Source organism: Colletotrichum higginsianum (genome assembly GCF_001672515.1).
Source record: "Colletotrichum higginsianum IMI 349063 chromosome 7 map unlocalized unitig_7, whole genome shotgun sequence".
Taxonomy (NCBI): Eukaryota; Fungi; Ascomycota; class Sordariomycetes; order Glomerellales; family Glomerellaceae; genus Colletotrichum; species Colletotrichum higginsianum.
This window is the reverse complement of record NW_017263917.1, coordinates 4231200-4253257: the sequence shown is the minus strand read 5'-3', so window position 1 is coordinate 4253257 and position 22058 is coordinate 4231200. Positions and strand designations below refer to the sequence as shown.

Here is a 22058-nt window from a genome sequence, read left to right as displayed (position 1 = left end):
CGACACATGGAGGTGGTGACCTCGGAGAGCTCTGCCGATGGAGACTTCTCGATGAAACAGGTGTCCATCCACATGACCTTGTAGACCTCCTACTGAATTCTTTGAGCCGCTCACTAAGCCTTCTGCGGGCTTGGTTTTATGGGAGGTCAGAAACGCGACAATCCATCCGAAAGACCTGGGGAGTATTAACTACATCAGGTGGGTTGACTTGTGGCTTAGGGCCTTCGTATGAACTTCTTTTCTCTTCCCACGTGTGTGATAGAATCGCATGAGGCGGAGTTACATCCTCGTAGAGTTCAATCACCCGAAGATTTCTCATGTGAAGGAGGGTTTTTTTTTTTTTTGTTGCGCGTTCGGCTGTCTATCGTGAATTATCCTCAAGTCGTCCGTGAGAGATCATGCTTTTAGGCAACCCAATTACGAGAATGTCGCTGTACCGTCTAAGATATGATGAAGAATGCTTGTTGGGGGGTTAAGAAACCCGGCTCCTCGAAAGCTGGGAGTGACCCCTAAGGCCATTCTCTGATTAGCCAAAAGAGCCAAGAAGTTTCAGTCGCTTTCATGCACGTCAGACAGAAGTGCAGCAACCTAGCAGCATTTGGCGGTATCAGCTTGACCTACGACACGCTGCATGAGAACCAGACCCTGCATCTAACTCTCCTTCATTGATACTAGCCCACAGTGGGGTACCAGGACTTGTTCCGAAGATGATGTGGGAGTGAACCAAATAAGCCATGTAATTCGTACCACGTCAAGACTTTGTAATTAGCTGTAATTCTTCCATCCTAGAGATCTTCTCCAGATAGAACCGCTCTATGAGAGTTAGAAATCGTTCCTCTAGCCCTCATGTGTATGCTGCTGGCACAAGGCACAAACACACGGCGACTTGGTTCGCCTTCGAAAACAGTATCTTTTCCAGTACTTCTTCGTCGCGAACCCAAATAACTCAGTTGAAAGCAAATTTTTGATTGATGATGGAGACCCGCCAACCGAGCTTCAAGACTGGGAAACAAGCTGGGATTAAAAGGACGCGAGCTCAAATAGGACGAGGGACGCTTTGAGATAAATTGGGTTCACTGTGCAGCTCGGAGTATCTTCTTTGACAGAAATATTCGTTTGTCTTACGTGGTCCAATATTTATCCAATTTTGGCATGTCGCACGCAACCCGATTAGAGTGCCAGCATTCCATATCAGTCTCAAAATATTGGCGTGCTGCAGTAAGCCAGCCACCAACTTACACTAGATCACAATTGGTAACGCCAAGCTGAACCCCCTTGCTTGTCAGTCGGTGGCAGGCCTGCAGGTAGATAAAGTCCTCCACGACATGCTGCACCCCTCCTGAGCCTGCTCTCCTGCATGTCTTGTCCTGCCAACGTATCCTACTGCCAACTACGGCCGCCGAAATGGTTCCAAGCATCCGGGGCGCTCGCAAGCGTCTGATTGTCTGCTGCGATGGCACATGGATGGACTCTCTGGGTAGCAAAGGGTGAGTTCAGCGCCAAGGCCCGGTGACAACGTTTTGGCTGATATGTACAGCTCGGAGCCCCAATCCAACGTGACCCGGATCTCGCGCGTTCTTCGACGGACGTGCCAGGACGGCACTCATCAGATCATCATGTATCATGCTGGTGTCGGTAGCTCAGAGAGCAAGGTAGACAAGCTCACCGGAGGCCTGTTCGGTGTCGGCCTTGACCAGGTGAGCATTGAGTAAGAAGGAGAGTCAAACCAAAAGCAAGCTAACCACCCCATGCGTCAAGAGCATCAGAGAGGTATACAACTTCATTTGCACCAACTATGTGGACGGAGACGACATCATCCTGATTGGATTCTCCCGCGGTGCCTTTACCGCGCGCTCCGTTGCCGACATGATTGCGACTGTTGGCTTGCTGACCCCTCAGGGGCTTGAATGGTTCTATGGCGTATTTGAAGACTACGAGAACATGGGGAACACCGATCGTGATTTGGGCGATTTCTTGTATCCCGAGATGCTACCGTACCGAGGCGAGAAGGGGGCCGCCAAGGTGAAGTGGGAGACGGAGCGAAGATTAGGATACAAATCCTGGCTCAGCAAGGCAAGTCCCGTCATGTTCCCGTCCACTCGTAGAATCCAACTTCGCAGGTCTGACATTAAGCACGTGAAGAATGGTCTTGCAAGGTACACTTATGAGGACGGCCAAGCTGTGCGTGACATTGCCATCAAAGCCGTCGGTGTCTGGGACACAGTGGGCACCTTGGGAATCCCTCCGGCTCCTGTCATCGGTCTGCGAGGGTCTTCTGACCAATAAGTCCCCCCTCCCCTCCTGGCTGTCTGTAACGAATGCTGGGAACTAACACCTCGAAACTTGGAAGTTCGCCAACACTCAGATATCAGACCACGTGGAGAACGCGTTCCACGCCCTGGCTCTCGATGAACCTCGGTACGCGTTCCGCCCAGCGCTGTGGGAGAAGCTCGATGGCAACAAAACCAACCTCAAGCAGGTTTGGTTCCCGGGCAATCACGCCGGCATCGGAGGGGGTTGGCACGAGCAGCAAATTGCCAACATCACCCTGGCCTGTAAGCAGTCTTCTGACTCCTTGTGACAGCATCCAGATCCCTTGTCGGGGCTAACTCGAGCAGGGATGTGTGACCAGCTGTCTACCATTGGGGTTGAGTTCAACCAGGGCCGAATGCAAGACATCTTCACGCAAAGCCTGCGGTACTCTGCCGGACATCCATTCTCCTATGTCCCTTCGAGCCAATGGACGTCGTGGCTGTGGCCAAAGCAGCAACTGCCGTGGGCAAACCCCAAGATCTGTCCGGTCGAGGCATCGGGTATTCGTCGCGACGAGTCTGAATGCGACGGAAAGGACCGCCATCCCATAGGCAGTGAGCAAGAGCTGTGGAAGACGGCCCGTCCCTGGGGCCTAGGTCAGATCCGGTATCCCACCAGTCGACTCCAGACCATGGCGGGGACCACTGTCCGGCACCCCGGGACTTTCATGCGTACTGATCCGGAAACCAACGAGGACACCGAACAGCCTTTGCTCCACACGAATGAGAGAATCCACAGTAGCGTGAGGGTCCGTCTAGCCTGCCAGGGCCTGGGAATGGACGACGCGGAAATATGGGACTGCAAGCCTCTCACCAGGAACGACGATGGAGGAGAGCTCTGGAAGCTTGAACGCGGGTCTAGGTTAGACCTCTCCTCGTCTGCCGAGAACCGTAAGCCAAGGGAGTTGGATGTTGACGCCGAGGGCTACGACGCCAGGCTCTATCCCGTCGAGAAGGACGACGGGCTCTGGCAGTGGGTTTTTGCTGGTGCAGATGGGCACCCCGAAGCCGTTCCGCTTGTTACAACCCTGCCGGAGGAGCCCATGACGGGATACTGGGAACGGTACCTGCTTGCATTGACAGCGGGAAGCCCCGACGTGTGGAGGTGGGCGGAGGAGAACCCTCCCTTTGGCTTGAGCTAGGCAGACTGCTAGTTCGTCCCCATCACTGCCTGTGGCGCCCGGGTGGACATCACGAGAATATGGAGGTTCGGACGGATACGGTTATATGTCTCGACTCTGTACCTTGCCCTAATGTAACAAAGTCAAATCAGAGAGTTTCTTGGTTGTTCGACATGCCAATGTTGTATGATGCGCGTGAGTCCGACCCTTACGTCGATCTCGCCCCATCGTGAGACTCTAATACGAGACTGACTTTGGAGAAGCTGCCAACTATAGAAGGCTTGAAGCCGAGTTGCTAGTTTCGGTATCAACGGTCTCGTCTCGTCACTTGAACCGGGCCGCGGCAGAGCCCCTCCCCAAGATATCCAAGTATAGCCGCATGCGATCTAATGCGACCCAGCTCCGTCATTCGGGCAGCCACGGGAACGCCACCGCGGTCTAGCCAACGGGATCTACCGCCAAGCTGGCCAAAGTGAAGTTCTGCCATGTCTTTGATCCCTACAAATAATTGGTCGAGCCTGTCTTGCGCTTCTCGGGCACTAACGGCTGGTGTGTGACCTAGTTAACAACTCCTCCCGCCCCGTTCATATGACCAGCGCTCTCTGGTCATACTGTGAGTTGGGGAATCCATTCCTTTGAGAGCTTGAAGATCGTCGCCGTTCTTTCAGCTCAAGACGGGCTATTGAGGGGTGCCATCTTCAACCTCTTGGCTGTCGGTCACAGCCATCGTATTCTTAGACAATGACTGCATTCGTCTGTTGACCTTGTCCGAAACGGGAAAATTTCCATAGGTCCATGGGGTTGGCAACTCGATTTTTCAAGTATAAGACCAAGGGGGAAGGTTCTCTCTATCAACAGCTATGATTCACTCACAACACAACTGTACCTCACCTTGGGTCACATACTCTCTGTAAAAGTTTGTTGAGAACCAACTCCAAGATCATAAAATGGTTTCTATTCGTACTCTCGCAACACTCACGGCCCTGGTGCTCGGTGTCACGGCCCAGGACCCCCCTCCAGATGCTCCCCCGGAAGAGCCAGCGGGACCACTGCTGTCACTGATCCCCCGCCCTTCGATTGTTCTCCCCGAGTGGCCAACGACTCTGGTGACGCTGGTCCCGGCCCCCTCGGGAACCCTCACCTGCGCCACCGTGCTCTGCATCCCCGATTACGTTTGCATAGAGACGGAGGGCCGGCCCAAATGCGTCCCTTCTAATCGATGTGGCAACGTCAACTGCCCGGCCGGAACGAGGTGCTGCAACGCCAGCTGCAACCTCTGCACGGCTCCCGACGTCATGTGCACGCAGCAGGTCTGCGACTCCACCCTGGAACTCCCCGCCGAGTAACCGGCGGCGCCGTTAGGGCAAGGTGCCGGCCGGCACTTGCAAAATAGAGAAGCAGTTATGCGAGGAGGGGGGAAAGGAGGCCGTGGGGATGGGGATGGGAGGTGGCTTGGACTGTTCTCCGCACAGACTGGAACCAGGGGGGATCGCTGTAATGAGGACATATGATGGAGAAAGGGGAAACTATCAAATTCAGTGGCCCCTGAGGCATGAATCTTTTGATTGTTCACAAGCTACACCTGTATCTTAATCGAGTCTGTCTTGCTTTCAGACCCTCAACTTTGCCGCTGGCTGGGATTCTTGATGGTCAAGTTACTTGCTGTGCAATTGCCATGCCGCCTGTCCATCGCCATCTTCCGAACCCTCTCGGCTGTTTGCTTTGCTCCTCGGTAGACTTAATTTCTTTGGCAGTTTGAAGCTCCGCTCTCTAACGGTAATAAAGCTAATATGATATAGCCCAAGGCCTCGTCGTTTTAGAGTTGGGCCGTCGCCATCATATCATTGGACCCTTGGCGTAGTCGACTTAATAACTTTCAAACGGAGGAGCAGGATCGCCGACCTGAGTCGTGCTGAACTTAGTTTTGCCAATTTACACAGCAGACGACGATCCCATCCCGTCGAAATCATAAATGTTGCCGCTTTTCCCCCTCTAGCTCCTTTCTTGCTGATCTGCCTTTTGTGTCCCCGAAAGCCCTTCACACTCTCTTTCAGCTTTCGCTCCAGCTTTATACAAGCAGCCGGTCCAACTCAACACAGTCGTTCTTTACCAAACACACAAACAACCACGTCAAAATGATGTTCATTCGCTCGCTTATCGTTGCCGCCGTCGTCCTCGGCGCCTCTGCCGTCCCGGCCCCGAGCCCCCAAGACAACGGCACCCCTGAACAACCCGCACCCGAGCAGCCCGCGCCCGAGCAGCCCGCGCCCGACCGGTGTGCCGGCGTCGTCTGTCCGGAAAACTCGTACTGCAAAATATTCGATTTCAACCTAGAGCAACCGGTCGGGTGCGAAGCCAACGGAACTGTCCCAGCCGACGTGGAAACCTGCGGCGGCGTCATCTGCCCGACGGGAACAACCTGCTGCAACTCGCCATGTGGTGTCTGCACCAAGCCGGGGGATTTCTGCTTGACTTGGGTCTGCTAAAGAGGCGGGGGAGTGAATCTCGGGTTTGGAATGGGAGGATACTGCCGGGAGTTGGGCGCTATAGGGATCATTGTCTGCGGACTGGCACGAGAAAATGCCAGCATCACGGTGTTCCGTCGGGGGTTAGGGCTACAAATAGGGACAGGTCCCGGATGAACCGATCTACGAAGGGAATGCTTCAATTCAACCACTTCTATCACTCCACATCCATCATCGTCGAGAATACTCTTCTCTACTGACTGCGTAACTGTGTGAGCGACGCTCTGTGTTCGGGAGACCAGCCCGTGGTCAGTGCCATCGACTGACAACAATAATAGGGAGACCGAACATGCACATCAGACCGGTTGGTGAACGGAGCTCAGTCGAGTGAAGCGGACAACCCGGACGGGTGATGAAAGGGGTTCCCCATAAGATTCGCTCATACTCGCTGCCCGTCTGATCTTTAGACTGCTGAGCCTTGGCGATGGAGAAACCGAGGACGGCATCAGGGCTATCCCTGTCTTCATAAAGTATTAATCCATTGATCGACAAGCCTTAGCGCCTACTGTACAGGCTTCGACACGCTTTCGGTTTTCTAGCCAGTCGCTTGTCCTCTCTGATTACCTCTCTGAGGACTCGCGGCACCTCTTCTGGTATACCCAGTGCCGATCAAATCCCGGCCCTCATCGCCGGTACCAAGCCGTTGTTGTTGTTTTTTGGACTGGCCCAAAGACCTCACGTTGAGGATTTGCCCATACTATGTCTTTCCGTGCCAAGTTCGTTCGTTGTTGCGTAACTCAGGTCACAACGGGGAAGTCAGGTTTCCGAGGACGTGAGAGAAAATGTCAGTTTGACGTCTTGGCTACTGTGTAGTAATGCTGGTCCATGCCGGTAAACATTCCAGACTCGTTGTGAGACCATCTCATCCTTCTGTTGAGGTCACAGAACCGGCTCAACTTCTCAAGTTCTCAACCCATCGGGCAAGTGATAGTTCACCCCTCCCCCAGGCCCCGAGCAACATATGGTGTCTTTTGCGGCTTAGATTTTCCCGCATTTCCCCTGTTCTTGTCCAGCAACTGTATGGGGTGCGTCCCTGTCATTCTGTTTGAGCCCGATTGGCAGACCCATCATCGGCATTGAAGACTTGGTCACATTCGGCGCATGAGTTCGGACGGCCGGCTTCGTCATTGATAAAGCTTCGACATACCTCACAAACCGACTGTCGAATATTGCCGGAAACCGAACACTCTCAACCATCAAGACTCTCTAGTCTAACCACCGGTTTGACCCTAGACTAGCTACCTGGGCATTAGCAACGCATGGTCTGCTTAGGTTAGAACCAGAAGCAGCCGAGACCTACAGTCAACACCCTGGATCATGTCATTTTAGCATCGCCTGACTGTATTGCGTATGTGTGTTCCAGGTTCACATCAGACTCCAGTCGGTCTGATCTTCGGTCCGTTTCCCAACGCTTTGATTCTATACCAGTGAGGCAGTGCCAGTATGTATTTGCCTCCACTCATCGTTGCTGTTGAAAACCACCTGGTACTGACTGTATGGAATCGGAAGCGCCGAATGAAAACGATGGCAGAGCATTCTTCAGCAACAGTGGCAAGACCGAAAAAGTAAATCAAGTTTGGCGGACAAGTCTCGCTGTCTCACTGGAAGGCAAAAGGGATCACTGCGATATGAGTACGGCATCTATCGTTCAATTGCAAGCACACCCTGTAAACAGTACAAAGATATCTCATTCGCGATAAAGCCAAACCCAAAAAGAAAAAAATAGGGACCAAAGGAGTGACGCAGACCATGATACTCCCCCCCCCTCTCTCTCATCTTCTCGCATCCGTTTCAATCATCAGACATAACAAACTACCATGCTAATTATCCTCCTCTTTCCGACTCCTGTCATATAGCGTACACGTCTCATTCCCGGCTGGCGGGGACCCAGTCGCTTAGAGCATGAAGGCACCAAGGCCGAAAGCGCCGGCGACGACGGCACCGACGGCGGCGAGCAGGCCGTGGTTGCCGGTGGCGGCGAGGCCGGGGGCGGCGTTGCCGGTCTGGCGTCCACCACCGACGATGGTGGAGGTGGCGATGGACGGAAGGCCGCCGTTGCCGGAGGTGAGGAAGGTGGTGGTGATGGCCGAGCGCTCGCTGGTACGAGAGCGGGTGGGCTCGGGGGTCTGTTGCTGGCCGCCGCCGAGGGTGGTGGTCAGCTGGGAGCTGGCGGTCAGGCGGGTGGCGAGGACGATGACGGTGTTGGCGACGCTGGTGGAGGACGAGGCGTATCCGCTGGCGCTGGGGAGCTCGCAAACGTTCATGATGCTCTGGATACCTGTGAAAGACTTGTGTTAGTTCACGTTGTTCTCAAGTGCCGAGTCTCTGGAGAAGAGGGAGACTGAAGACTTACCCTCAAGGCTGCGCTGCTGGTCCTGGGGGACCTTCTCGATCATGCAGGCATTGCACTGGGGAGCGAGGTTCTTGAGGTCGAAGGAGTTGTTGGTGCAGACGCACTGGGCGTCGAGGGCATCCTGGGTCTCGTCGCTGTTGTTGTTGTTGCCGGGCTGGCCAATGTTGAAGTTGACGGTGCAAATGTTGCCGAGGTCGCGGATGGGGCGGCAGATGGCAGTGCAGTCCTGGGGGATGTCGTTGGTGTTGAGGCGGAGATCAGCGCGGACGACGGCCGCGGCGGCGAGGGAGAGAGCAACGGCCTTGGCGTGCATCTTGATAGTTGATGAGAGTTGTTAGAGAAGGAGATGAGGGTGACTGCTGAGAGCGAGTGTTGAATGAAAGAGCCGAAGCTGTTGATGTTGAAGTTGTGAGAGTCGAAAGAGGTGTCGAGAGGCTAGCTGTCGAAAAGGTGAAGTGAAAGGTTGGTGAGTGTGATCTGATGAGAGAGAGAAAGACAAACCTAACCGGACGGGATCGTGATAGGATATTTATGTCCTCGGGCTCAACCATTCATGCCAGTGTGAACCCTCTTTCGTGCTCCTGATCCCTCTGCCCGGATATCCGCTTCGGTGTCTGGGTTTGCCAGCGCACGCTGTGCCATGACAAGAAACAGGAGAAGAGTGGCACTGATGGCGGAAGGGGGGGCCTTCAACCACGAGGCGGGCTGTGGTAGGCAATGCCAAGCTGCATCTCAGAGCTCCGAGCAAGTCCAAGCCTCAGACCAAGACGGGGGGGGGGGGGGGGGGGGGGGAGGACGAGACTCAGTGACAGCATCGGTGTTCCTGACTGTGATGGATCAGACCGTGTGGCCTCAAGCACTGATGGGAGGAGGGAATCGCCACCTTGCCCGTTGTGGGCGCAGCACAGAAGCAGGGTGGTCAAAGAGCCATGCACCCGTAGGACATCGTATGTCGAAGCATGACATCGTGAAACGACCTTTTTTTTCGTGGGGTTTTTCTTGGTTTTTTTCTTTTTCGCCTGTCACCCGTGTCTGTCGCCTCTCCTCCACGTGAACGGCGTCGACTAGTTGCCTCTGCTCGAGCCTTGGCTGCTAGTGCGCCCTCGATACTCGCTAAGCCAAGGGACGGCGCCTCTTTTCTGCAGTGTAGCGGACGCGGGAGGACGTGATGCAGAGAGACTGGATGCAAGGCACGGGTCTCTTCTCTGTAGAGAGGTCCTGGGCGCATTCCGGGTTCGTTTGATCCCCCTGATGGTCCATCCTCAAAGGGGTTGACAATGGTAAAAGAGGGGGGAGTGAATGAGGGGAGGAAACCAGAGGAAACCAGCTGTTTGGTTTCCTCTGCCAGTGCCAGTCCGAGGTCCATGTTGAATATTCCTGTTTGCCGAAGACAGGGTCGGAAAGGAACAAGGGGATGGGAAGGATTACTCTTGGCAGCGGGAAGCGGTATGGTCCTCACGATCAAGGCTCGGAGTGATCGTAGCAACGACCAGTGCCACCCCCTGCACTAAGGGCATGCTTTCGCTGGAAGGTTGCGGGAGACATGACGACAGACAGCTGCCACAGCCCATCCATGCGTGAGTTATCACTCAGGAGTTGTGCCCCAGAGGCAAAACAGAATGGCTATTCGCCTTTCAACTCGAAAATGCCCTGCCAAGCTTGGAGTTGCAATCATTGGTGGCCAACAAGCCAAACCCAACCTCCAAATCGTAGACCTTCGCCTCGCTGACTACAACTCATCGACTCCAACAACACCGTACACACTGGCACGGCGCTCTCAGTCCCCCTCCATTGTCCTGACGATCTTCCCGTAGTCGAGCTGTCGCGTTTCACCTCCGGCCGTAGCCCCGGGCCGTGCGCCAGGTCCAAGGATTGTGCCTTTGGCCCAGGCTTTCGAATCTGCACTTCCCCAAGCCGTCCGGTGATTGCAAGAACCCCTCTCGGTTGTTCTTGGATGCTGTTGCTGTGTCATGCCGAGATGCCGGCTAACCGGTTCAAGCTGGTGTCACCTTGTAGCTCCGGGGCAGCCGTTGGGAGATCCACGTCTGGGGGCGGCACGAATAGAGTCGACTAACTTGGCTCGGCTGGCTAGAAGGTCTGCGAAGCACTAGGCAAACATTGACTGTCCGTGCAATTTCCATCGATTACAATGGTGGTTTACAGAGAGCCTGAGTCGTGGGGGATGGACAGAGAGGAGCTCACTCCTTAGAGGGGAGGCAGGTGTGTAAATCAATCCGAAGAGCAGATATGACGGCAAAGGGACGAAATTGTGAATACAGCCCTTCCCATGTTTCGTTCATCAGTTGCCTTTCTGTTTTTGTTGAAACAGCTCGAGTATATTTAAGGTCAAGAACTGGCTCGAATGCCCAAATAGCACAGTCCGTTGCCGCCTAGGCAATCCTTAACTGGTAGTGTCCGTCACCATCATGAAGCTAGCTGACGCCACCCTACCACGAGAAATTCGGCAAAGTTTCTAGCCCTGGTGCCCCCCAAGTTTGTTTGGACCAGGGCAGACCGTCTCCAGTTGAGTCTTTGGTATTTTCCAGATTCTTAGGCCATTTTGACATGCAATAATAGCAGAAGACGCGGGAGACGCAAGAGAGAGAGAGAGAGAGAGACAGCGCGCGCGCGCTGTGTCTCTGAAAGTTGTTCCATCCGGCAGCCGCATAAACATGACTGCCACCTGTCGTTCGTCACTCAACATGAGCAGAGTTTTTGCTCGCTCGGAAACGAGTTTATGCCGAGAACAAACGTTGTTGGGTGCTCAGGCGGGCATGAGGTACTCATCGAGATGGCAAGTTCGTCCAAGGTCCCCGTCTCCCGCGGCCCATCGGGGGACCTCTCTCTCTCTCTTGCCCCAAGCTCCCAGCGATACCATCTCAAGTTCCGAGGGGATCCATCGTTTCCGAGAAGAAAATTTGACTGAATGAATGAATTCAGGGGACTGGGCCCTCAGTCAGCCCGCGTCACAGCTACGAAAGCCTCCGACCGTTGGGCTGCTGAGGCCTGTGGCGGAGTATGCGCTGCCTGCATGTGGAATCGAGGCGGAGGCCTGCATCTCTGGGACACTGAAAAAGCCCCAAACGCTGAGCGCGTGAGACGGTTTATCCAAACATGTCTTGCGCGCTGCACCCCGCGTTTGGTGAACAAGAGGGAGGGACAGGGAGATGGAGGGATAGAGATGGAAATGGATGACATTCGAGCCGGGAAATCGTTTGGGAAGCAGGGTAATTGGAGAGCCACAGACATCGCCATTGGCTGCCTACTGAGCATCCTCAGTGCGAGACCAAGCATATCGAATGCGTTTGGATGATTCGTACGCAGGAAGATTTGCTGGGAACTAGCGGCCCGTGCCCTTCCTCACACAAGGGGGAGGCGGACAGTTTGGTCCAAGAGGGAGAGGGAGAGAGAGGGATCGATCCTCCATCATCGGCAAAGAGGAGTGTGGCTCGGCCTTGCACCGAGATTACTCGGCGTCGAAACATGTCAGCGCCGTCTGTGCGGCGACCAAGAACAAGCAGGACACGGCAGGGCGTCACATGTCCGTCGGTTACCGGAGGGGGGGGAGAGAGTCAAGGCGGGTGACTCAGCCTGGGGTATCCCCGGCGGGCCAACGGTGGTGAGGTCCGGTCGATGGCTGCGAGTGGTTCAATGCCGTTCCTGGAGTTCGCCTCCGGGTGGTCACCTCGCCTGCTTCAGGCGATCTGAGGAGATTGATGCATTAGATTGTGGCGCGACAAGTGGCGCAGGCGTTCAAAGTGAGCGCCAAAGGCAACAGCACGACGACAATGTATGATGAACAGATGGTCCGGTACGTCACAGACCAAGGCGAGCAATTTCGTTGACGGATTAGAACTCCCGGGCTGCTAAATATACAATTTCCGGCGGCCGATACCTGTCAATTCGAGAAAGAAGAAAGTATCTCGGCCAAAATCTTCTCCATGCGCGCTTGGCCAATTGTCTCCGCACTCTCCGACGACGACGACGACGACGACGACGACGACGACGACGCGGCGCTAGCGAACAGCGGGGGTCGGTTGTGCCGATCGGAAGCGACCGATGAACCGACGAACCGGTCGATGCAGTACCCCGGATCCGACATGACGGGAATTGCGGGGCGTCTGGAGGCCTGTGTCGGGACCCGGGGCGGGGCTGTGGATTCCGTTTCGGGGGTCCTGCGGTGAAGAAGCACCGGGTCAGCGGGCCGGTCCTCTTCCAAAAGCCCACCGGAATTTCCACCTTCCCGCCTTCAAACCAGCCACCCGGAACAATGCCGCATGGACATACCTGTGATCGTAGTCACACACCGCAGCAGTCGACGATGAGGGCATCGTGCGCGGTTGCGAGGTGGATGTTGTCGAACGGGACGATCTTGCCCCGTTGCAGACGCGTGATCTGGGACCGGCAGCAAGCCGCTGGTCGCTCGGTTCGGGTAGATGTCCGGGGCGGGGCCCATCCAACCGCCAATCGCTCGGGGAGACGCGGCTCGGTGTGGAGGGTCTCCCGAGCGAGCGTGTGTGCTGTCCGGCGGTGAACGCCGGCGTGTCGAGTTCGATGGGAGAACAGGGACGATCCTCAAGCGAGATGATGCACAAGACGTTGAACGATGAGAGCGTTGGAGGAGAGGCGAACGATGGCCGTGATTGAGACTGGCCGCGGGGATCGGGCACACGGGACATATTTAAAGGGAAACACCCCGTGCGTGGGTGATAATGCCATCGTTCAGCTGGGCAGAGAGGCCAAGGGAAAACCAACTCGTCAAGACCAGCAAACATGCCGCGGAGGCAGCCTTACACCAAGGCTAAGCTCGCAAGATGGCAGCCAGGAACGACCCCCCCGCGAAACGGCCAAGGATGGAAGCGGGAGGCGTGACGTGACGCCCCGGTCCAGGCCTCCCAAAGGGCCCAGGGCGCCGCGTCGTCTTTCCCCCATGTTTACTACACACCCTCCCCGGCATAGCTCGATCAGGGTCGTCGTCGATGGTTCGCGGACTGCCAATGGACAGCAACAGAGCAGAATTTCGCGCATGGCAAATCGGCCGAACGGGGCAGGTTTACAAAGTGAAGCAAGAAAGAAAAAAAAGGTCACTTGCCCCCCCTGCCCCCCACCCTTGCTGGGAACGACGTTGACGATCCAGAGATGCATCGGCGGTCTAGAACACCAGGGAGCGGTACTTTGAGGAACCGTGGGGCGCCGAGCATAGGCAATCTGGCCAAGCGATGACTTCCTGCATCCGCTGAAATCTCGTGGCCCGAGGGATCCTATCTGCCCTGTGGTCTCGAGGGACGAAGAGAAAAAAAAAAGCCCGGCCCAGACCGTCCCGCCAAGGGGATGTGGCAGACATTGGGCAATGACGTCAAGGGACTACGGAAAGAAGATGTGTGCATGGTGTGTTTGCAATGCAGGCACCCACATCCCCAAGGAGAATCAGGGGGGGAAATGTTCTCTGGGGAATGATGGTGGAGCGGTCTAGACTTCCTGCGCCCCTGCTGCTGACTTTTGACGATGGTTCGCAACACAAAAGCCAGCTGAAGTGTTTCGTTTTGTTTTTCCTTGCACGCCAGTCTGTGTCTCGAGAGTGACGTACGCGGCTCGTTCGTTTCCTCTGCGTAGGGCTTGCGGCGGGGACTCTGAGACTCGACTCGATGGGCCAAGGTTTGCTCTCGCTATGCTGGATTTGGGGTCTTTGGGTAGTGAGTGAATGGCTCACTATTGGTGATGGGTGGATTCAAGTAGCATTCGTTCGGAGAACTCTTCCATGACTATGCAGAGAACACACCCAGAAACACACTTGTGTAACCGAACTCCAATCTGCCATCCTTTCTCCTGGTGGTTGGACCCTGAAGGCCGTCAGCCCAGCCAGGGGGGAGGGGGGGCAGCAGAAATCCCAAACCAAGCCGGATCGGCGACGATCTTCCGCTGTGGCCCGCTAGGGAGCCTGGGGAAATCGGTCAAAAGAAGACTCGGTCTAGGCCTCGCTTGCATCCCGATTGCGCGTCTGGCCGATAATGCTTCCTCTTTCGACCCCATCTTTGCATCTTACCCTGGCGAGGCAACGGAAAGACAAATAGAGCATCGTTCAGGGCGAGCGAGGGAACAGCGGCGCGTACAGCACATGGTACAGCTAGGTCGTGACATCACCCTGTCATCTGGCAATACTGATGCTGCACCGCCCGTGGCGCATCTTTGGATGGGTCTAGACCTTCCAATGCGCGGAGAATTAATTCGACTCCCGCCCCGAAGACTAACAACTCTTGGATCCGAAACTCTCTGACTTGGCAAATACTGATAGAGGCAGCCTGAGACCGACGTCTTTTCATTACTAATTCATGTTCTTGCTAGGGTATTGCGGGTATTTTCCCCTGTCGTAGGAGGGTGTCAGGATACCACAAGGCTGCCAGAGTCGCAACGCGCCCCCTTCCTCCAAAGGTGTATGAGTCCTCAACAACCTGCCACGGTCGTCTTTCACATCCTTTACCGACTTCAAGGCTCGGTTTCCGTGCTAAACTCAAAGGCACTATCGCTCTCTTTTCCAAAAACGAATCCGAGCTTGTCTTTCAAAACTGGAGATGTCGTCACGGATGACCGTGGCGACAAGGGCGACAAGGGCGTCGCGCCTGGCTTGGCCGACAGTAGTCTCCTTGGTGACGATCTTTCCGGCAAGGGTCGCAATCTCTTGTTGACATGCTTCCTAATCATGGGGGCTGCCCTTTTCAGTCTCGGGAGTATCTCCGAGTCCCTGTTGATCCATTCGCAGGCCAACACCTTGAACTTGACCTTGTCGGGATGCGCGTGTTTGCTGAGCTTGCTGCCGGTGGCGTATATCATGAATCTCTTCTGAATCCAGGACAGGGTGTCGACAACACTAGATTTGACATTCCACTCATCCTCTTCAAGTTCTCGAAAGATCCTGCCTTCGCTCCGGAAAGTCTTGCCCAAGCGTCTGGTCTTATTGTCCGGGCTGGCCTGGTTTGCTTCAAGGATTCCGATGACGGTGCCAGGATTGGAGGCCTTGGCCGGATCGACCGCCTTGTCTGGTGACGGGTTCCCATCAAGGGCGTCCTCCTTTTTGCCTATTCAGAAAACCATGTTAGTGTCTCATCGCTAAGCGTGTTCGGGGGAAAAGGGAAGTCTTACGCTTGTCGGACTTCTCAGCCCGGTGTTCTGGAGCCGGGGTCGGGACATCGGTCACTATTGGGTCGGCTTCTTGAAGGGCTTCCTCCGTCGAGTTGGCCCCAAGAGATTTCTTTACGATTAGATAGTCGATAAAGTAAAAGGTCTCGAGATTCGGCAGGTGACGTGCAAGGAACTCGTATAGGTGGACGGGGTAGACTTTCCTCACACGCGAGCCATGCTGGCTGCCACAGTGGCTGCAGCGAAAGGCGGTGCCCGCGGCCTCCCAGCCGTGGCAGTATGGTATGGCCACATGGCGTATGTTGGCAAGTTCTTGGCATTCAATGTCCAACGACATACGACACCAGCTGCGGAAGTTGTCGGCGGACAGGTACTCCAGGCACACCACGTCGGACGACGAGGCCAGCGACACAACCCGACCGCCGCTCAACTTGACACTCCCAGGCTGGTTGATCAGACGTCGAACGACCGTCGCGGCCTCGAAACAGGTGACCGACAACTTGGAGAGGGTACGGTTGAGGGTAACGTAGTTGGAAAGATTGGCTTGAGGTGTCGGGTATCGGGGCTCCAGGGTGGCGGGCCAGAGCGCCGAGGGGAGTGATTCTCGGCTGAAGTCAAGAAGAGGGTCAGACCGTTCCCCATCGTCATCGTCGTCGACAGGGATGGTCATAAGCGGTGAGGGTATGTGCGCGACGCGAGCAGCAGTCTTGAGACGGAGGAAATGCATGCCGGGATCGAGGATCGCGTGCTCCCAAATCTGGGAGCGAATCTCGGGGGGCAGCCTCGAAAAGGGGTGAAACGAGCGCGCAGACGCCGGAATATTGAATTTGACGACCGAAGGCATGATGGGCGACATTCATTTGAAATCTCGTCGTGGCGCCTGGAACCCAAAGTGCTGCTTCTGAGAGATTGATGAAAAGAATGGCGATGGGCATACTCCAGGGAGAATGCTATGATATGCGAAGATGGGAGGTTAGGTTGGGATGGAGTTGGGTCCAAGTCAGACAGCAGCGAATGCAGAGGTATAGCATGCCGGTGAACGGCTATTCAAGTGAATCACAGGCTTGTCGGGAAGGTGAAGAGGCAACGTAGAATGGTCGAGAGACGAGTAGCTGGAACAGGAGATGGGAGGAAGAAGCGGTGAATGGGTGGTTGAGGCACAGTTGCTTCCCAACAGTGGAGTGTACTGTGAATAAGTGGTGGTTCCAAGTTGGGATGGAACTTCCAATCGATATTGCGTGGTCTGGTAGTACGAGTGGTGCAGATCGCAACGTGTAGAAGCGGTGGAAGGAGGATGGACGGATGAGTTGGCGGGTGTAGATGCCACCACCAAGAATGAATGGCGCGCCTCAGGCCTCAGAGAAGTGAGAATCCCAGATACCTACCTAGGTAGTGGAAGGAATCAGCAAGAACAGGTTGCAACCTGCTTCTCGGGCGGGGTGAAGTTAAGGTTGGTTGAGGCACGTGGCCGGTCTTCTACAGGCCAGCCGCGCCCCGAGACCTGTGAGGCCTGAGAACCTGGACGACCACTGGCTGACTGCCTCTAATTGTGTGTATAGTGGAGCGAGTAACGAAGCTATTCCTGTTGTTGAAAAGGAACTTTGACCTTTAGGTATGCAAAACATCGATCTTTCGTCGCATTATCATTACCACCATCATTGCTTGGCCTGGTGGGTTCTCGAATCATTCTTCGCACCGAGTTTGGTTTATCTCTCAGAGGTCTCACCTTTACTCTCGCTTTCTCTCTTTACATGCAGTCATACCAACACTATGACACGCAATCTCATCAACACCATCACCCTTATAAGCACACACACTCACACACTCTCTCTTTTCGTCATCAACATCTCTGCCAGCATCGGTCGGCCCAGATAACGAAGGATATGATTGGGAGAACCCTGCAGCTGCGTGTCACACGGCTATGCTACCTAAACTCATCACACCTTGCACCTCAGTTGATTGCACACGCCCGTCGTAGGAATGTCAATGGCCCTCAAGTGGGAAGCAAGGGCCATCATCATCGCAGCTCTGCACATGTCCCAAGTCTCTCCCCCAAAGATGTCAACATCATTGCTCTTTCATGAGTGATATGGTTTGGTGTTGTCGGCTTGCGGTCGGAGAACAACTGCCCTGTCATCCTCGACGCAGTGATGAACGGCCTTCTGCGCCAAACCACATCTCCACCCATCATCACCGTCGATCCGTCCATACGGCACCCGTCGCCGTTTCAACCACGGGACTTGCTCAAACGCGACTTTCTGAAGAGTTGATGAGCCCCCTACCCGGTCGGCACATTCAACCCGCGCGCGGCACATTGCTCCCGTTTCACCTCCACATAACGCCTCAAACCTGCTCACCCGCCCCCCACACCTTGGCCGCGGAACTTGCGCAAATTTCGGGTATATATGCCTGGGACACCCAAAGCCTCCTTCGTTCTTGGCGTGCCTCTTTTTTTACTTCTCGTGGAAAGTCAAACGGACCGCTCATCGACCCCGAGTCCCCTTTGGTCCTATCCGTGCGTGATGTGGTGGTAGTCGGTCACCGCTAGCCAACCCCGGCCTCCTCGACGAAACCCCCGCACCCTCATCTACCTGCAACTCGACCGATCACGAGACGTCCACCACGCCTTGGTATTTTACCGATGCACTTTTCCCCTGCCGATCCCTTCTTCCCAGTGGACAGAATGCCCCGTCAATTCGGGTTCTAGCTAGTCTGGCGGGTTCCGAAGACCTGCCGTCGGAGGCATTCTTTTTGGGAAAACGAAACCCCAATCATGACCCCCATCTTCGTATTCCGTCACTTGCGGAATGCGATCCGACCAAAGTCAGGACAGCCTGACTGCCTGCCAGCGTCTTTGTCCACCCGCCGAGGCTCCCTTTCGAAGCCACAGTTGCGACAGACACAGTACTTGATCTTGGCCAGACTACTCACAAGCCAGGAAGACACAGCATCGCACGTCGCAGTCACAAGTGAGGAACAGCATGGATTTTTGAACAGATTTGGCATTGCAAAGCTTGAAAGGACGTCTAGCAGCAAGAAGAAAATAAGGGGTGCGCTAGACGCCCATGGTGGTCGGCTGAAAAAAGGGGGTGTGTGTTGTGCTTGCAGCGATATATACACCGGGTATAAATCTATTTACATGTGGGGGTTTTGTCGAGAAACGAATCGATAAGAAAAAAAAGGGTGAGAGGTTCATTCATCTTCCATTTCAGAAGCAGCCTCCTACTGCTACTCTCTCTTCGCTTACAAGCGGAAAGCGCGAGCGTGACGGCGGGCCTTCTTGGAGGCGCAGCCGTAGTCGGCCTCGTCAGAGACGGCCGGGGCGGCGGAGGGAAGAGTGGTGGTAGGGGTGGAGGGGGTAGCGGGAGCGGTGCCGTTGTTGATGGGGGTGGTGGGAGTAGTAGGGGTGGTAGGGGTGGTGGGCTGGGAGCCGGAGCCGGAGCCGTACAGAGCGGGGCCGGGGATGACGTAGTCCGTGATGGTGGCGTAGGCTGGAAAAGGGTGTTAGTGATGATGATTTATTTTCCCTTCCCCTCCCCCGCGGAAAGACATTGAACGGGGTCGGGTCAGGCATAGGTGGGTAATAAACTTACGGTTGAACTGGATGCCGGCGTCGGTGGCCTTGTACAGCTCGGTGCCGAGGGTGCCCTCGGGGTTGGCGGTGCCGGAGCCGGAGATCTCGACGTTGACGCACTGGGGGTAGTTCTGGGCGCCGTTCAGGGAGCCGGCGCCGTGCATGGCGATGATCTCGTGGCGGAGGACGTAGTTGCCGGGGGCCAGGTCGGAGGGGATGGTGGAGGTCCAGGTGTTGTTGTTCTTGATGAGCTTGGTGGCGGCCCACTCCTGGGTGGCGGCGTCGATGCCGGCCTCGTCGATCTTGACCCACTTGAGGGTGGACTTGTCGACCGAGGCGAAGTCGCCGTCGACCTTGGCGGCGTAGGTCAGGACGGGGCCGAAGTGCGACTCGGGCCAGGCGGACCACTGGAACTCGACGGTGCCGCCGGCGGCGACCTTGGCGGAGGAGCCTCCGGGCGCGGCGTTCTTGTGGCAGTTGATGTCGGCGGTGGCGTAGCCGGTGCCGTCGACGAAGCCGTTGTCGAGGTTCTCGGCGGACCAGGCGGCGATGACGGGGGGAGTGCCGCCGTTCAGCTTGAGGTAGTACGAGTCGAGGCTGTAGCCGGGGGAGTAGGTGCCGTCAAAGAGGTAGCCGTCGACCTTGCCGTGGGCGAAGGCACCAGCGGCGAAGGCGCTGACGAGAGCAATGGTGGACTTGACGGAAGACATCTTGAAAGTCGGTGTTGTTTCTGAAAAGAATTGGTAAGGAAGAATGAATGAAAGTTTCTTTCTGTCGAATCGTTTGAGATGTAAAAAGTTGCAAAAGAATGTCCCAGCTTCACACAGTGAAGAACTGACGGTAAGACGGTTGGAAAAGAATGAAGTGGTGGAAAAGGAACCAAAGAATGTGTGCGACCTGCAATGTTGGATGCTGAGCTAGAAAGTAAATCGGTGGGAGGGAGGGGGATATGTCTCTGTATTTATCTCAAGATGTGCCGGCTATAGGCAACAACCATCCTCCCACCCCCCTTCCAACCTTGTTTGCTCTCTCTGTTTTCCTCTTCCCCCCTCCCCTTGTCGCCGTTGGGCCTGATAGTCCTCGCATCCTCGCAGGCGCAGGTGGCTGCTGAGCCGCCCTCACCCCGGGCATTCTGGGAGGAGACGGCAGGTGGAGGCGAGAGAAACTTCATCAGCCCGAAACACCAATATGCAGACCGGAGTGGTGGAATTCTGGGGGGTGGGCACCGGTCGAGGCCGGGGGGGCCCATCGCAGCAGTCGGATGTGCTCCGAATTGGAAGGGCGGCCGGTCTTGGAAAGATGAGATGGATTGCCCCACTGGGCGGCGTGGAGGCTCGGCTCTGTCATGCTCAGTTTGTTGCGCGCGGCGGTGATCCCTGAGTCTCAGTCAGTCCTGTACTCTGGACAGAGTACAGAGTAGACTGATGCAGGTACAGAGACACGATCTGGCCCAGGGTGCTCAAGCCGGGACCATGGCCGGGGTTGTGCGGTGCAGGGAAGGTGACGGCCACGATGGAGTCAATATTGGGGGGAGGGGGGTTGTGGACTGTTGCCAGTCGGTTGGCTCACTTTCTTTTTAACTGTCAGATCCGGAGTTTGTCCTGCCCAGAGGTGGTGGTGATGGGTGACTTTGCGCGTTGAGACTCGGCAGAGCCCCTTGTGAGCACGACTCTCTTTTGTTGCTTAGAAACGGTGACCTAGAGGGAGCCTCGAGTGGGAAGTATCCGTAAAGCAGGGAGAGTTGAGTTGATGTGGCGCTGTCAAAGGAATTGGGGCACAACGGTTCCTCGAGGCATGCGATCAGTAAACGAACAGGGCAAGTCGGCAATCTCAGCCATGAAGGCCTGAAACAACAAAGACAAGCTGCTAGAGTGAAAAATTGCCAGCTCATGCATGCTGCCTCGGGCCAGGCGAAAGATTCCATGTTGAGAGAGAGGAGGCGCGTATCGCTGTGCTGTGTGCAGCGTGCGGCGCAACCAACGATAACGTCAGCGCAGGCGTACCGGAATCTCAGACGTAGCGCCGGGCTGTGAAACAGACCCTCCTGTCGCCCTTAATATGGGAACGTAAATCATATGAGCATCGGGTGCGTGCGCGTTACCTAAACCAGACACAACATGCTCCACTCCGACTGACAAGGTAGACAGACCCTGGGCTTTTTGGTCGAGAGCCAGAGAGATAGAGAGAGAGATGGAGAGGGTGTCAGTGCGGACCATGTCATTCTTGTTCTTGGCCTCGAATTCCGTGTGCCGTGGCCCGATTCGGATCGAGACCACGGTCAACTCGGAAGAGGCAATCTGAGAGATTGACAACTTTAGGAGGAGGTAATCTGCCAATATTGGCTGTCCTGTCAATGATCACCACATCCAGATTCCGAATCGAGTTGTCTCCGTCAGGGAAGTATATACAACAGGCCTACCTGTAGTTGTAGTTGTACACTATCGTGTGTCCTCATGATGCCAAGACTGAGCGGTAATGAAATAGATCATGGCCCACGTTGTGCAGTCTGTCCGGCGCCCGTTTATATAGTGTAAATATCCGTGCGGTTATGCACGCGGACTATTGTGCATCTCCACGTTCTCGCTGCCACCCGCCCGTCCATCCCATCCTCGCCCGTTCCAAGGTCGGGTCGGAGGATGATTAAGGTAGAGTGGTTCCTGGCGCCATAATCCCCCCTGGACTATTGATCCACAACTGCCGCCCACGTTTTTTCTTTCTTCTTTTTCTTTATTTTACCCTCTCCCCCCTTTCTCTTGTTCGTCATTCACTCTGCATTATGCTGATCTCGTTTCGGGCATTCCCTTGCGTCGATCTCTCGTTAGTCGAGATGAACCCGCCAAGACAACTTGCCGCTAGACCGTTTCTCCTTGATGCGCCGAGGCCGGTGTCCATTGGCGATTCCATCTAGCCCTCGTCCCGTGAACCCCCCCCGTAAGCCCGTTCCAACTGCTGTGTCGTCCGTGGGCACTTTTCATGAAACGGTGCAAACGGGGGGGGGAGGTGATGAAGAGGGGCGACCGTCCGTCTGTCTACTGGCCG

The 22058-nt window shown here is 55.5% G+C and overlaps 8 protein-coding genes across 8 annotated transcripts; 4 read left to right on the top strand and 4 right to left on the bottom strand.

The window, feature by feature from the left end:
* Nucleotides 1-1404: 1404 nt before the first annotated feature.
* On the top strand, nt 1405-3454 carry CH63R_10964 (Peptidoglycan binding domain-containing protein; the record flags this gene model as incomplete). The annotated part of the gene is made up of 5 exons (XM_018305938.1): nt 1405-1487; nt 1538-1697; nt 1738-2253; nt 2351-2555; nt 2619-3454. The coding sequence occupies 5 exons, from the start codon at nt 1405-1407 to the stop codon at nt 3452-3454; spliced, it is 1800 nt and encodes a 599-aa protein (XP_018155362.1).
* Nucleotides 3455-4380: 926 nt separating this feature from the next.
* CH63R_10963 (uncharacterized protein) lies at nt 4381-4779 on the top strand (the record flags this gene model as incomplete). The annotated part of the gene is made up of 1 exon (XM_018305937.1): nt 4381-4779. The coding sequence occupies one exon, from the start codon at nt 4381-4383 to the stop codon at nt 4777-4779; it is 399 nt and encodes a 132-aa protein (XP_018155361.1).
* A 789-nt stretch (nt 4780-5568) lies between these two features.
* Nucleotides 5569-5919, top strand: CH63R_10962 (uncharacterized protein; the record flags this gene model as incomplete). The annotated part of the gene is made up of 1 exon (XM_018305936.1): nt 5569-5919. One exon carries the CDS (start codon nt 5569-5571, stop codon nt 5917-5919), a length of 351 nt encoding a protein of 116 aa, XP_018155360.1.
* A 1934-nt stretch (nt 5920-7853) lies between these two features.
* Nucleotides 7854-8624, bottom strand: CH63R_10961 (CAP22 protein; the record flags this gene model as incomplete). Its single annotated transcript, XM_018305935.1, has 2 exons — nt 7854-8236; nt 8312-8624. 2 exons carry the CDS (start codon nt 8622-8624, stop codon nt 7854-7856), a joined length of 696 nt encoding a protein of 231 aa, XP_018155359.1.
* A 3628-nt stretch (nt 8625-12252) lies between these two features.
* Nucleotides 12253-12958, top strand: CH63R_10960 (uncharacterized protein; the record flags this gene model as incomplete). The annotated part of the gene is made up of 2 exons (XM_018305934.1): nt 12253-12343; nt 12627-12958. The coding sequence occupies 2 exons, from the start codon at nt 12253-12255 to the stop codon at nt 12956-12958; spliced, it is 423 nt and encodes a 140-aa protein (XP_018155358.1).
* Nucleotides 12959-14794: 1836 nt separating this feature from the next.
* On the bottom strand, nt 14795-16301 carry CH63R_10959 (uncharacterized protein; the record flags this gene model as incomplete). The annotated part of the gene is made up of 2 exons (XM_018305933.1): nt 14795-15384; nt 15449-16301. 2 exons carry the CDS (start codon nt 16299-16301, stop codon nt 14795-14797), a joined length of 1443 nt encoding a protein of 480 aa, XP_018155357.1.
* Nucleotides 16302-18688: 2387 nt separating this feature from the next.
* On the bottom strand, nt 18689-19729 carry CH63R_10958 (Glycosyl hydrolase family 61; the record flags this gene model as incomplete). The annotated part of the gene is made up of 2 exons (XM_018305932.1): nt 18689-18936; nt 19039-19729. 2 exons carry the CDS (start codon nt 19727-19729, stop codon nt 18689-18691), a joined length of 939 nt encoding a protein of 312 aa, XP_018155356.1.
* A 460-nt stretch (nt 19730-20189) lies between these two features.
* Nucleotides 20190-21474, bottom strand: CH63R_10957 (uncharacterized protein; the record flags this gene model as incomplete). The annotated part of the gene is made up of 4 exons (XM_018305931.1): nt 20190-20395; nt 20833-20968; nt 21023-21331; nt 21439-21474. The coding sequence occupies 4 exons, from the start codon at nt 21472-21474 to the stop codon at nt 20190-20192; spliced, it is 687 nt and encodes a 228-aa protein (XP_018155355.1).
* Nucleotides 21475-22058: the final 584 nt, after the last annotated feature.